Source organism: Caloenas nicobarica, chromosome 18 (assembly GCF_036013445.1).
Source record: "Caloenas nicobarica isolate bCalNic1 chromosome 18, bCalNic1.hap1, whole genome shotgun sequence".
Taxonomy (NCBI): Eukaryota; Metazoa; Chordata; class Aves; order Columbiformes; family Columbidae; genus Caloenas; species Caloenas nicobarica.
The window spans coordinates 2899635-2914920 of NC_088262.1; the positions used below are offsets into that span (position 1 = coordinate 2899635).

Sequence of the window (15286 nt, forward strand, 5' to 3'; positions counted from 1 at the left end):
CGAAAGAGACCCCAGAGGAATGAGATCCTTGGGAATGGACTGACCTTCAGAAAATGTGGACACTCAGATGTTCCAAACCTAACCAGTGAAATTCTGCTTCCCCTTGGATTTTTGAGCAATCTTTACAGAATTGGCAGAAAAAAGTAGATTCAGAGGACAAATTTTTCTCCCATATTGTCCCAATTTTCGATGTAATGAGATTTGCTAGAAAAATAAAACAACTTTTAAAAACAAGTTTCAAGACTCGTGCTGCAATTAAGATGCTTTTTTTTTTTCCTCCTTTTTCCCCTTGGATAAAATCTCCTTCATCAAAGTTCTGTGGACTTTAATAGGATCAAGACTTGAACTGAGCTGAAACTGTAACTTTTCAGTGGAGTTTGCCCTCTGAGCTACTTTGACTTTTGGACTTTGTGGCAAATTTCCACAGCTCTGCATTTGGAAGACAGAAACAAAGCAGAATGGTAAATGAAGATTTGAAGGTAATGCAAAGTATTTTCACATGTGAAAGACTTTCCAACAGAGATACTGTTTTTCCCCTCCTATCTTTTATCCAACAATTCTGATTAGAGGTAAAAATAGGGAAGTAGGTTAAATAAAAAAAATTCAATAGCAGTTAATATAGCTTAAAATTAGCAATTTTTTTTGAAAAACAGAAAAAATCCGACAAATTAAAAAAATAATGTTTCTGACAGAAATGATAATTCAAGACTATTAAAGACATTGCCCTGTGAAGGATTATTTGTAACTTTAATTTGAGGATGTAAAGAAGTTAACTTTTCTTTTGCTATCCTACACATGTAAAAAAAGATCAAAGAAAGAAAAGAATTGAGATTCAAATTCCATTTTTAAGCAAAAATGACAATGTCTTCCTGAGTTAAAATTAATCCTTTAATGATGAATTTCAAAGGTTTAAATACTTTCTGTGACCTTGGCTTTAAATAATTATGCCAAGCGGAGCTTTCCTTACATTCAGAAAAGATTCTGAATTGTTGATCACAGCCATTTTAATGGCTTCAGGCTGGCTGATTTCCAACATAATCCTCCCAATGCTGTTTAAAATTACAGACCAAGAACCCGACGCAGGTAAATGAAATGTCACTTTTCACAAAGGCTGTTCAAACAGTATATGCAGACTGTTAATTTGTGCCACTGTACATCACTTTGCAATAAAATGTATGATTTGTTACATTAAGGCATATAAAAGATACTTCAACAACTATCTGCTTACATATACACACAGCATCTACCATAAATATTAAGTAGGGTTTTTTTAGTTTAGCTTTAGAAATAAAACTCACATGTTTTCGCTTGTATCATCCCCAACACGGTGAAATACTTGAATTTGAGACACGGGGATGCTCAGCAAGCGCTGATGCGCCGGCAGTGACCCCAGTGAACAGGGTGGGGAGGGAAGCCTTGATGGATCTGAAACATTAATTTCTATTTTCAAGCCTTTCACAGAGTCCTTGCTCACAGGCAAAAGCAGACCAGCCATTGTTAGCAACTAGACCCAATTTCCTTGCAGTTTTAGCCTGAACTTTTTCCCCCTTAAGAACTTTCTCTCTTTTTAAAGGAGAAAAAGCTTGGTTAGACAGAACCGCCCTTTCTACTCTATTCCAGCAAAGCAGAAGTGATTAGCCTTCCTGTGCCGTGATCGTGTTATCCAAAGCCAGATCTACACCATACATCTGGTTTTTTTCAATTCTAGCAAGCCCTAAACATTTTTCCTCAGTAAACCTTTCCTTATCTGACTTTTGGGGCGACTGTTCCCCTTCTTGCCACGCTGCGGCCCCCACGCGATCCTCTTACCTTGTCCAAGGCCTTCTCTGCTTCCGCCGCATGGATCTTTTTCAGGTCTAACGTCATTTTTTCTGCCTCCGCCTTCAGCTTCTTCACCACCGCCTCGTGGTCCCGGGCCGCCCGCTGCTTCTCCTCTTCCCACTGACGCCGCAGCTCCAGCAGCTGCTGCTTCCGCTGCGCCTTCACCTGCACCAGCTCATCCCGCAGCTGGTGGATTTGGTTCTCCATGTCACAGATCACCTGAAATCGAGAACAAAGCAATAAAAAACACTATATATATATATATATATGTATATAACACTAAACAAAACCCACTCGATTTTTCTCAGACAGGCTGTTAGCTGGGGTAGGAAGCAAACTTGAAGGATTTTCTACCCCTCAGTTCAAGCTTATTAAAGGTTTCGCTAAGAAAATCTGATAAAAATTACCCTATACTTAAAGATTCCATTGCCCTGGAATGCCAGTTACTGCTTCTAGAGCTCTGAACTGATCTCTCTCCAACTCTTATGTCTCTTCTTCAGACATTTTTAATACACTGTGTTCAGCTAAACCATCTCTTTGCAGTCTCGGAGAACGACATTACTACAAATCTTTGAAACAGAAACATTCATTTCTGACCACAGTTGGGAAACGAATGACTATCAGAAACATCGCCTTGCACATTAATATCCCAAGACAGATTGTTATAAATACTGTGATCTGAGAGAGAAAAATGGAGGCTTGAAAGTTTGCCTATTTTTGCAAACTATTTGAACTACATGGTATAATAAAAGACATGTTGTCTCCCCTCCAACCTTCGGTTGCATCCTTCCACTATCACAGCTGTAACACGTATTAAATAATCTTAACCATCTTGGAATTTATCACAACACTGACTTTTGCTTCCATGCTTTCTTAATTACTCACTGGCATTATTCCCTGCTATGTCAAAGGTAAAATTTTGTGTGTGTATGTGTAGAGATGGAATGAGCACATCTTTTGTATACAGAAGCATAACACAGGCCGCATATTTCAGCTATATTAGCATTATCTCAAACATATGTTTCATATAGTGTAATCTGCACTAGATCCTTTCCTTCCTTTCCCGATCTTTTCCTCTACATATTTATTTTTTTAAATCTGTAGACAGACTAAAAATGTAAAGTACATTTCAGTACGTAATTATACAGACTAAAATGTAAAGTTCATTTTAGTGTATAATTGTAATCTACAATATACTTTTATAATTCTTTTGGAAAATAATTTCACCTCCAGATCATACAAAATGTTAACCCGACTGGCTTTTACTTAACCAAAAAAATGCTATAGAGCTGCAATTTCTATAGGATGATCCGGTCTGAGTTCTAAACTGACACACGTAGTAGCATTTCGGCTTTTTAATAGCCATTCCAATGCAAGTCCTGCATGGAATAGTAACAATTATCTTATCTGGGAGAGTTCTTTCTGAGAGCTCATTCCTCCTCCACTACTACTTTCCTTTTTTTTTTTCTTCCCTTTTTAAACCAGAAAACTTCCTGAAACTTTCTGCCATGCCCCATATAAGTGAAAATGAGATATTAGATTGCTCGGAAGATTCCTAAAAATTTTGATAAAATATTTAGGATAAGGAGCCACGGCTAACTTCTTACAATACAGGGAAGATTCATTCATAAATAATATTACAAGCCAAAACAGAGACCGGGTGAATTCTCGAGTTAACTGTCACGTCTTTCTGCTTTACTTTGTTCTATATTCAATAATTCTTACACAAAGCCATTAGAAAACCAAATAGCACAAGACAGTGTTTTCTACCGCCACATGGAAAATGTAACAGCTCCAAACCTCAGATTCAAAACCGGGGAGCCAAAAGATGGTGGGGTGAATGTTATAGGTAAAGTAACAGTAATTAATACGCAAAGGAGCATTCACGTTGGACCTAATAGATGGCAAAAGCAGATTTGGTTCTATTAGGAAAGAAGAAAGAATCTGAAGACGGGGTGATGGCAGCGAAACTAATATGATTAAAGGAGTTCTTTTGGAGCAACTTCACTGCTAGTAAGATGATGTTAAGAGACATCTAATCTCCCCAAAGTGACTGGAAAAAGCTTATATTGGGGATCACAGACACAGTTCTTGTCAATCACTTGAAAATAAGTCTAGTTCTCACAGCCAGATTATTTTTTCCCATAACAAGGTCCCTGGCAGAAGCAGCTTAGGAGCGAACAACTTGCTGCTCAAGACAACTGTGTGTGACACGGGAACCTTCAAAGTGCTGAAGGAAATGAATCCCAAACTTCCCATCACTGAGATCCTGCTATTCCATATGCCAGGTTTCATAAACTATTGCTAGACTTAAATGCAGGCAAATTGGCACTACTAGGAAAAGAAAAAAAAAGATGACATAATTCTCGGTTGTGAAAAATTCATGAAATATAAAATTTAAGAGCAATTGTCTTTTCTTAATGATTCTGTGAAAAAAAAAAAAACAACCAAAAGATGCGATTAAAGAATCTCACGTCTCGTGCCTGAGATCTGAAGGCACAATGCAGGCTTGGGTTGTTTGTAAAACTGAATACTCTTTCTTAGTATTGGTTTCTTAAAATTCTTTTCCTGGCTGCTCAAATCTATGTTTGTGAACCATGTTTGCACAGTCCAAACAATAACTTGGGTACAAGAGCTGCAGTGAGAAATACGCATCTTACACACCCGATCAGAGCAAATTATTCTTGTGCTAAACATACGGCTTAAACATAAGAAATTAAAACTTCACAGTACATAAGAGGTCCAAAATTTTATTGCTACTTGCTGCCTTTTTTTGGGGATCAAAATATTATAGTCGTTATTTTGGTCGTATGGGTACAAGTAAATGAAATCAAAGAGATTTATATCTTTTTTTTCCCAAAGAACGCAGAAGTTTGTAGTGGTTCAACAGGATGGCCAGAGCAGCATGGCCCAAACAAGCACGCCTTTTGTAAAATGCCTATTAATCTACACGCAGGAAAAATAAATAGAAAGAAAACATGAGCTTAGAATACCCCAAATGGAACAAAACCAGAAACATATAACTGTGTGACAGGGTAGCGATTTCATACAAATTCATACGGCACAGTTGTATGTACGTGTATGCACATGACAATCCATAGCTGAAGAAACTGCCAGCTGAGATGGTGATTTCTATTTCTGTTTCAAAGGAACAACTTAGAATTCTAACTAAGAATATCTGTGCTGAAATAGTGTCATAAAAAGGGTGGGTCATAAGCCCACAGCAATTTGCCTTTAGGGAAAAAATAGACTTGAAAGAAAAAAAGAAGGTTGCTCACTCACTTTGGCCTATTTAAAATGCCAATAAATGTTCTGCATGTTATTTGGAAGGAAAACATGTGCTCTTAATTTTAAAAAGTAAATTGCATAAGAAAATATAAAGCTGGCAAAAAGCTTAAATTAAAATATGTTGCTGATGTCTGAAACTCTGCTACAGTTACATGCAACAGAGATGAGAAACGGACCGAATGACTAGAGTCTAATTAAAAAAAAAAAAAAAAAAAGGTACATTTCCTTTATTTTTCAGGAGTTCCTGCCTCAGCCCAATGAAGCATTTACTTGGAGCAGTTTCTGAGGGAGAGGCTGGAGCGTGACCACATCTCTGCACTCCCACTGACGGAACACACGGACCTCACTGTAACTCTCGGCGTATTACACACCAAACCACAGCCACCCCATCACCGCATTTCGCTTCAAATAGCGTTGAGGGCCTCACAAAAACAAGGCAATGCAGAGTTAAGATCAAATCCACTCTAAACTTATTCCCTGAGGCTCAGACTCAGTCATCGAGGTGTTGCTTCAGCAGTTTTTACAGTAAGTGACTAAGATCTCCCAGCAGATGAAGCTGCAATAACCCTTCGCCGCTCTTTACTGATGAAATAAAAGAATCACTTGTAAAGACCACAGCGCGTCTCAAGTGGATCATGACAACTCTTCAAACTGACTTTTAAAAGTTTTCCGCATTGGGCTAACTTGGCTTCAGCTGTGTTTAATACTGCTCGCGTGTAACATTTTAAAAAGCCCAACAAAACGCCCTAAAACCAGTTCCACGGACTGTTACAATACGTGATCACAATGATCCTTTCTAGGATAACAACCTAAAATATCAGCCCATAAGTAAGAGCCCTATTTGAGCCACCGACAAGCAGTTCCTGCCTCCGTGTGCCGACACTTTCTCAGCGTTTTCTCACCTGGAAGAACATTAAAATGAGAGCACGTGCTTGAACAGGGGCTCTGTGAAACCTTCGGCTGAGTCCTGCTGAAAGGGACATTTGTCTCTTTGTGTCTTGTTACCCCGGCGTGATGTGACAGAGACGGATGAGGTATAGATAACATTCGTTATTGGGCGGTGGATTATTTCTGAAAGGAGATCAGTCCAGTCAAGGGAAAGGAAGTCTGTGGTAAAAACAAATATCACTTTGATGATGAAGAATTAAAAGGAAAAGAAGGAACAAAGCAGAAACACTCAGTGGTGACAATGAGTCCCTTTTTACCCGTGATCAGTGCAACGTCCCAGAAGAGGTGGATCAAGTATCCCATCCCAGTACCACAGCAACTGGGGACATATTTAGTGTAAAATACCTTAGAAGGGATTATCTGTCGAAAGTCGGAATCTGAACTTCTTTAGCTTTCTTATTAATAAAAAAAAGCTTTAGAAAGTGCTGAGAAACAGATAATAGAAGTTTTTCTACCATCACAAAAATAAGCAACGCATCTAACATAAAAGAATACTACAAAAGTTAGCAAATATTATTTGTTTGCAGCTCGAAGCTCAGAAAAAGTATAGCTATAAGAACTTCAAAGATGTGGAATGCTGGTTTGTGTTTAGGAGAAAACAGGTTTATACTAATGAGTCTTAATATTGCAGTTTCAGCAAGTCACAACAATCTGTTCTACACGTGATCTCATTCTGGTTTTAGGGAACTATCCCCCTGATTTTTAACCTTAGGAGATAAAAGAATTAGGCAACCAAATGCAGTACCAAGGGCCAGGCACAGTCCCACTGGCTCGCCAATCTTTTTGGCCGCAAAGCATCCCACTGAGCCAGACTGGTCCCAGTATCCCTCTGCTCCTCCCCATGCCCGATGAATTTCCACTGGCCAGTTCAGCCAGCTGGCACTGGTGGCTCCTTTGTCATACGACAGTGATAGAAAGGGTACCCAGCAGTGCTGAAAAAAAACATTCTTTTTGTTTCAGCTACAGTCTAAATCTGAAGACATATAAAATCTAAACTGATACTTGAAAAGCCTTTTGAATTAGCTAAAGTCATTAATATTTAGTAACTCAAGATTTTAATGTCATTTTCTATATAAAGCTTTGGAATTAACTCAATTATCTCAATTTTAACCAACTATATTGAAAATATTTTCTATAACATGGCAATTTCAATTAAAATATGTTAAGAATTTATTATCCCATTTTTCTTGTTGACTGGTAAAATCATCAATTTGTCACTATTACAAATCCTTAAAAAGATAGAATTTATTTGCAAAGAAAACTACTTCCGTAAATGTCACACACATTATCGCATGGGTAATGATGTGGCAGAGCACAAATTAACAGGGATAAGTAATAAACAGCTATTTAGCTTTCACAGCACAGTCTATTATACTGTCAAGTTTAAACGCCTTTTGGGTAAGAACACATAGGCCCATAAATATGGTAATTAATGGAGCAGATAAATGAAGTGGTGTGAAATGAAGTGAAAATAAACAACAGTTCATTGACCAACAGGTTGGTCTCACTTCCTAAGAGCACTGATCAAACGTTCCCAAAAGCACAGGGCTGTGCAAGCTCTTCATCTTCCCCCTGCATTTAACATAGTCCCCAAAACAGTCCAGCACCTTTTGAATTTTATTTCTGAGTAATGTACTTGCTCTATCTTGTCTACTCTTGTTCTACAGCTGAAGCATTTTCCTGGAACATGACAGAAATGTTGACTCATGAAGAACATTAAAGGGAAGTTCCCTTCTCCTGAGCTCCATTTCCAATAAAATTAATGAAAAGAGTTTATCCGTGTCATTCCTATAAAGAAACACACTTAGGCAACATTTCCATAGGTAACCGAAACCCCAGACTGTTCACTGACTTTGCCATGTATTTCTGCAGGCCGGCAGAGAGATGCACGACGCAGGTAGGAAAAGTTACACTGAAAGGATCAGCATCGTTCTTGTTTCCACATCTACGACTACATGCGAGAAAAGGGCAGCAAGTTTTCAATATTTCTCTGAGACGGTATTCAGCGAAACCGAAATTTTGATCTTTCTTTCCAAAACGAGAGCACTGAAATAGATCTGGACTTTTAAAGAAGCCAGTCAGCTGTCTGATGTTCATATAAACGGGACTTAAGCTACAAACTACAGGGCTGTAAGAAAAAAAAAGAGGGAGGAAGCAAGGAAATCAGACATCCATTTGAACTGCTCCACAAAGAGCTCAAAATTAACAAAGCTTATGTTGAGTTCTTCATTTACATAAGTCCATTTGATTCTAATTTAGTTAACAGCAGCTAGAAAGGAGAACTTCATATTGGTCGGTTATTGTCACTGCCTTCCTAATAAAATGGTTTTTAGTCAAAGGGAAGAAGCTCAAGCCCACACGTGTAACGAAACAATACAGTGCATGGGTGAGCGAAAGGATTACTTACCAACTTGAAATTGAGATAAATGTAAATAAATTTTCCATTTAACAGTTCTAAGACTGGAAAAGACTTGGCCCTTTGGCCTGCAAGACAGATCCAGAACAGTTTCCTATGACCCAATTTACTGTATTTGCTTTGAAATCGATAAGTAAGTCAAAAATTAAGACACCCAGCCTTCTTTCTCCTCTCTTTTTATGTGATGAAAGAAATGTTTACATTTGTATTTTCCTTTGTACAATCAAAATTATTTGAATAAGATGACTAAGAGAGCTACCTGGAAAGGACTGGGGGGAGGACTCATTTCCTTCTGTCTTTCTATGAAGAAATTTAATGGAGACACTCAGCTGGGAACCCAACAATCTACATAGCTGCATTAATGTAACTTAAATATGATGGAGGTTAAAAAAAAAAAAAGATACATAAATACCTGCTTAATGCAGTGATCCCTAAAATGACTTGTGAGAGCAGAATATAGATAAAATAGAGTGGCTAAAAAAGAAATAAAAATCTGTATCTAATACCAGGTTTGCTGCATCATACAGACCATAACAATTTATCCCTTAACAATGACTGATGAAAGTTACACCAAACACATGTTTAATCTTCCCTGTTTTCCTTTTCGAAAAAAAATGTTTCAGGATGTCAAAGGAAAATATTCCTTTCAGATGAATGTTAAAGATATATTCAGTTCTGAAATAACACTGGAGCAAAGCTTGTTCTGAAGGTATAGTACTGACATTTAAGGAAGGACAGGAACTTTCCTGCATATTATTTCTACATATTAAACTTAAAAGCATAAGCATTTCCTGAACGATACGTAATTCTGATTCAAATGCAGACACAATGTATTACAGATTTAAGGATTACTACAGACATTCATCTCTATGAGGCAGCAAAATTAAACATATTAGAATTCCTAATTTGTCCCCAGAAGACGTACAAGCTGTATTGTCTACGAGAAATGTCTTTGCCCCATCAACTAATGAAAAGATGTCAAGAAAAAAGCCAAAACAACCTCACCCCCCAAAACATCACCCCTAAAAACATCACACTCTTCTCTTTTGGATTCATTTAAGTTACTGCTTGAAACACATACGATTTTTGAGTATTCCAGAAATTTTACCCCACACATCCCATAAGAGTTCTATGGTGATTATGACAGAAATGGCATCAGTTGCAAAACTTGACAGGATAAACATAAGACAAGATACAGATAAAACCCCTAAGTTATAAGCTGTTCATGCTAAGATATCTCCCATTTTCAATTTCTGAAGTTAATACTTGTAGAAATGCAAACTTTGGACACTAACTCCCACCTGGGTCATTTGTCATGACCATCTCCTCAACAGAACGTTGAGGGACTTGAAGCTACTGTCCAAGCTCTGCCCTGTTAATCAACCAAGGTGAAAAACATAAATTTTTCAGAACTCCAGCACGATCGCAGGAAGCCACCTCAGGAACCCAACGCTGTTATTCTCCGGATCGATGACTAAAGATGACTTAAATGCACCAGCCTGTGTGTACTATTCTGCTCTACTGAAGAACCTAATACACCAGGAAACTCTCTCATTACTGATGTCATGCTGCTGTATTGAAGATGACAGTCTTTAACCAAGCATGAAGCCCTCATTCTCGCTCTCCTGAATGGCAATATGTGTGGACAGAAACCCTGAAATCCAGCAGCTTCAGAAATAAAAATTGTGTCACTTACAGGTTTAGACTTTAAAGAAATAATCAGCTTCTAACTTTCGAAAGAAGCCTCATTTCTGCAAGGCGCTAACAATGGTTGCAGTATTTCTGTTAATCCCTGAGTTGGGGTAAATTCTTATCTGTGCGTTTGCTGGTTACACAAATAAGATGCAGAATTACACACACGTGCAACTTTTGCCTTTGACCTTTTTGATATCAACTCCTAATTGGAAGACGCATAGTCTAGTTGGTTATCTTTAGCGTCAATCCTTATATCAAAAAGATAAAGTTGTCACCTCCATCTGAGGATGAAAGTGCTAGAGAAGGAATTCTTTCTTCAGCCCAGGTGTTAGGTTGGAGTCAAAGGCATCAGCTGCTGGTACCTATTGTATATTCTGTGTACACACTACAGCTGACACCTTTTCTAGTCTCCCTCCCTGCACCTTCATCCTCCTCAAGTGCTGGTTGCACTGCTCCCATCATCTTGACAGTGGCTCCTCTGACTTCAGAGACCTTTTGAAACCATCGTGCTGCACAGCTACCAGTTCAGAAAACCAAGATCAGTCACAGGATGATCTGTACAAAATAAAGGAAAGCTATGTGCATAACATTTCTTTCTTGGAATTGAGAGTATTTTTGGCTCAGCATCTTCCTCTGGCACCTTTACATTGATCTCTATCCTTTTCATCCTTCTCAGTTTGTCCTTGAATTCAGTTGATGCCACTTTCGTTTTCTGAATGACAAACAGGCCACTGCATTCTGGGGCAGGAATTTCTCCAGACTTATTTATGTTTTGAATGAACTGTACCTTGAATAAATATTTAGTTTAAATGTAAAATCTGAATATATACTAAACACGCAAGCTCTATGAAATACCAGTAAAATATCCCATTAAATATATCCACTTATGCATATCCTTGTTTATATTTACTACCCACCTCCAAAAAAACAAAACCCAAAACAACCTCAAAATTGCATTAAGAGATCAGGAACAACGTATTACTCTCCAACAGAATAATCTGGCAGGGGACAATGTTTGGAGCAGAAACTGTTGAGTGGAGGCAGAGCAAAGGGAGCAGTTTCCTTTCTGTACAACGCAGCACAGACTTTTAAGAGGACACAATTTGCAGACTTTTCGAATCTACTGCTTTACTTTTCTGGAAAGCATCACTATTTTGAAGGACACAATCTTATGTAAAAGTAAGAAATCATGACTCTGTGCCACAATTCTACCAACATGAAGCACAAGGATCAGGGAACTATTAGAGAGATTATTTCTTGAATACCATGAGGTGGTATTTTTGACAAATAGCATCTGACGCATTTGTTGAGACAGATTTCAGTTTTCCCCATATGCATGCCCAATTACTACATTAACGAAGGCTATTGCTATAAAGGAATAGCAAGGCTGTCTCTGCTAAACCTCCTTGAAACTCATGCACAGCAAAACAAACATTGCCTTCCATATAAATGACTACATTAGAAGCCATTACTGATTAATGTCGCGTATTTTCTCTCATCCTCTGATGCAAAAGATGCCAAAGAAACACTATCACAAGGGTTTGTTTGCACAGCTTTAGAAATGATAGTAATCTACTAAGCATCCGACACAATACTCAGGTAAAGCAGGTAAGAATTAATTGGTACCGTCCCCCCCTCCCCGAATCTCAGATGCTGAAACTGTTTTTCCCTTTATTGAACCAGCTCGGCCTAGACTGGCTTGTCCCGCAGTGACATGTATATTGAATACAAATCAGACAGCATAGCTTTAAATCTGTGTTGCAGCTCTCATTTCCAATTCGAGAACTGTACTATAATCATAAGCTTCTGGTGGATGAAAGGAAATCAGCTCTCTGAATATTAGCTAATGCCACATTTGCAAGTCCTGAAGAGATCTGTGCTGTTTAAAAAAAAAATAGATCATTTCTCATGAACCTATATATATGAATCGCTTTGTACTGCTCGACTGATAGAAGCGATGCCTGTGCTGGGATTAAACCCTTTTCATCATAAAACCTCATCTGGTTCGGAGTCCAAGTCCATCAAACCTTTTCCCTTTAAAGTCCCGCCTTTGATTCTACATCAATTTATTCAAACCGCAGCTGGGTGGCTGAAAACGAAAGGACAGCATCATTTAAACCAACCATGTTCCTAACTTGAAAGAAGGGCTATAATTAAAAAAATGGGCATAAAAGAATGGAAATGGGATAATATTTTTTAATGGTAGTTCAAAGGCCGACAGATGTCAGAGCCTTTGAAGATGTCAGTACACTGAGCAAGAAGTTGCCATTAAATAGTTTGCCTGAGAGGTGAAGCAGCTTTTTAATGACTGAAAAAGCCCTTGCAGACACATCCTTGTGTTTTTAATTTGTCAGAGTTTCTGCAGTATTTTCTGATTAATGACACATGATTATAACTGCATAGCATACATATTTTTATACTTGGTTAAATGAATACTTTATTCCACATTCCTTCAGTGCCAGATAAGAACAGGAAAGCTTTACTACAGAGTCCAAAACTATTCAGATTGCTCAAATATTTATGGTAATTTGAGGGGATTGGCCAGATACAGAGCTACTATGTGTTGCTACCTTTTGTTCTTTAATGGTGCTATTACTACTGCCATCACAATGTGCACGCATTAAGGGACCATGGGACCCAGTAATGTATTGTACCCTTCTTGGGCACTAAACAATCAGAGCTTTCATAATTCACTGATGAACAAAGTCATCAAATCAAAGTAACATTTAGAAAAATTCCTCAATTGATCCTAAACAATACAAACAACAGCGGCCAATGCATTGCAAGTGGAAAATAACTGTTCTCAGAAAAAACCCCAGAAAACAATAAAACACATTGCTAGGAAACATCACGTTGGGAAGAAAAACACCAATATTTATAAATGAAGATAAAGTCCCCATCTTAGGCTGAGAAGATGCTCCTGCAGCATCCTTCATCTCCCTGTTAACATATGCAAATTTTTTCTATTTCCACCATGAACGGAAAATTTAGTAGCCCAAAACGCAGGCACAATTTCTCTTGCTCCCAGGCCACTGCTGTAGTGTTTTGTGGAGGTGCCTGCCAAGCAGAGCAGGTGGAGCACCGGGAATCATCCCAGCCCTCAGAAGGACAAGAAAAGCCAGTACTGCTTGTATCATGCCTTGGAGAAGTTATTCAGGTGAAAACACAGTCATTACAAGCAAATTTGATTAATGTACTGTTCTTTCCGCTCTCCCAATCTAGCTTGTTAAAAGGATCATAAATAGAAATGGGACGGACTCAGCTAAAACTTGGTGTACAGAGAGACTGGAGTTACCTTAGCAGAGCTTTGAGAAATCAGTTGCTGGTCTCCCCAGAACGTTCAGATGATTTCATAAGCATGCACAGTTGGCTTGTTGCAATCCATATCCATCAGGAACCTCTTTGTAAGAACCACGCTGCCTACCAGCACCACCAGGAGCCTCGTAACTGCGGGATGCTCACTGCTGCTCTGGAACCGCAGCTACAGCTGGACATGACTTCAGACATTAGCACCACAGGCTCTGCTGTGTGTTCTGAACACCTTCTAGTTATCCAACCGCAAACACGAGCACTGGAAATTTTGAAAAGGAAAAGCCTATGGCTGCAGAAGGAGATGTAATTCTGAAATTTAATTCTCCCAAAGGTATTTACTGAATGAATGAAAACAGAGTCCTGCTAGGGAAAAATAGGACTATGTTAGGATTCCACTATAATGTGTAGAAGTGGACTACTCTCACTACAGAGAATTGTACATCCAATTTCCAAACAAGCTGTAGTCTCCCCTTCTCAGGATATTCTAAAATTACCTTCAAAGATAGTTTTATTTAAAAAGCAAAGCAGAGCCTAATCTATCACACCTCACTAGAACACTCGACTTCATCATGAATCTCATCAAGATTTGAAACCTCTGCCTATGAATGTTACGTTACCCGCTTTTGCCACTTTTCCTAGAAAACAAACCACGTGCGCAAGCAGCCAGGAAGGGCTCAGCAGGACGGGTGACAGTGGCACAGGGGATACCTGCTCCAGCCAGGACGATGAGCTGAGTCCCTCTGCCCCAGATCTCCCCAGCTCGGCAGCTCCGTGTTACGTGCAGGACCATGCTCTGGATGTGATAAAGGGGAATGAGCTCCCCTCATCTGCTTCTCTCCAAAAGCCGTTGATGTCGCCATTGTACAGAAACACGGTACTTTCTGTTCATGTCCAGTTATTTTAGCACCATGGTAAAAATAGGCAAATAAAATGGCGAATTTTAAATAGTTATAATTTAGCTGAAATAAAACTCCAGAAAAGAAAGGCACTTCTCTAAGCTGTGGGACTTGTTACTGAATTTCAAATTAATTTTACAAATAAAAGAACAGTACCCACAAAAGATCTATCAGGCTTATGAATAAACATTACAAGATTCTTTTAAAATGGGAAATATCAGACACTCTGAAAATAATGTTTTGCTACGGCAACCCATCTAAGCATGCAAAGCTGAGCCATTCAGATTCTATCCATTAGAGGGCAATAATACGTACACACTCGTACATATATACGTACAAACACACACACTCTCTCGCATACCCAAACCTGACTTTAGCAGGAAAAATAGTATTTTTTCTCTCATATTACCAATGGTGTATTGACAGCTCAGGTTCTGTTCCATTCTCTCCCTCTCCACCAACAGCATCGAACAGATCAAAAGTTATAATAACAAGCTATTTAAATTTGCTTTCCTACACAAATCAATAGTTTTAGAATGCTTACAGTTAGTTGTTATTAAATGTAGCTTGGGTAGACTGAACAACTAGCATTTATATAAACATGTAAATCACTACGAGGGTTCCCAAACTCTGAACAGACAAAAATGTTCTTCATGTGTTCATCTCCCACCTACAGTCAAACACTTTTCTGTTCAGTCCCGCAAGAAACCTCTGATAGCAGCGGCAACTGCAGACATGGCAAGTATCCAATACACTTTAGATGTCTCTTAACGCTACAGACAAATCACAGAAAGGCATTTTTACTATGTCATGAGTAGAGGCACTTGAGGGAAGCAGCTCACGTGCTGCACCTTCTGCTGTCTTGCTCAAACCATGTCAACCTACTGACAAACTTGGTCGTTTATCACGA

General features: G+C 38.6%; 1 protein-coding gene across 3 annotated transcripts in view; it reads right to left on the bottom strand.

The window, feature by feature from the left end:
* Positions 1-15286, bottom strand: part of CEP112 (centrosomal protein 112) — a 147909-nt gene that overhangs the window by 54234 nt on the left and 78389 nt on the right. For all 3 annotated transcript variants that reach the window (XM_065648055.1, XM_065648054.1, XM_065648056.1), the window contains one exon: positions 1810-2040. In XM_065648055.1, coding sequence (XP_065504127.1) covers positions 1810-2040 — 231 coding nt within the window. The remainder of the gene's footprint in view (positions 1-1809; positions 2041-15286) is intronic.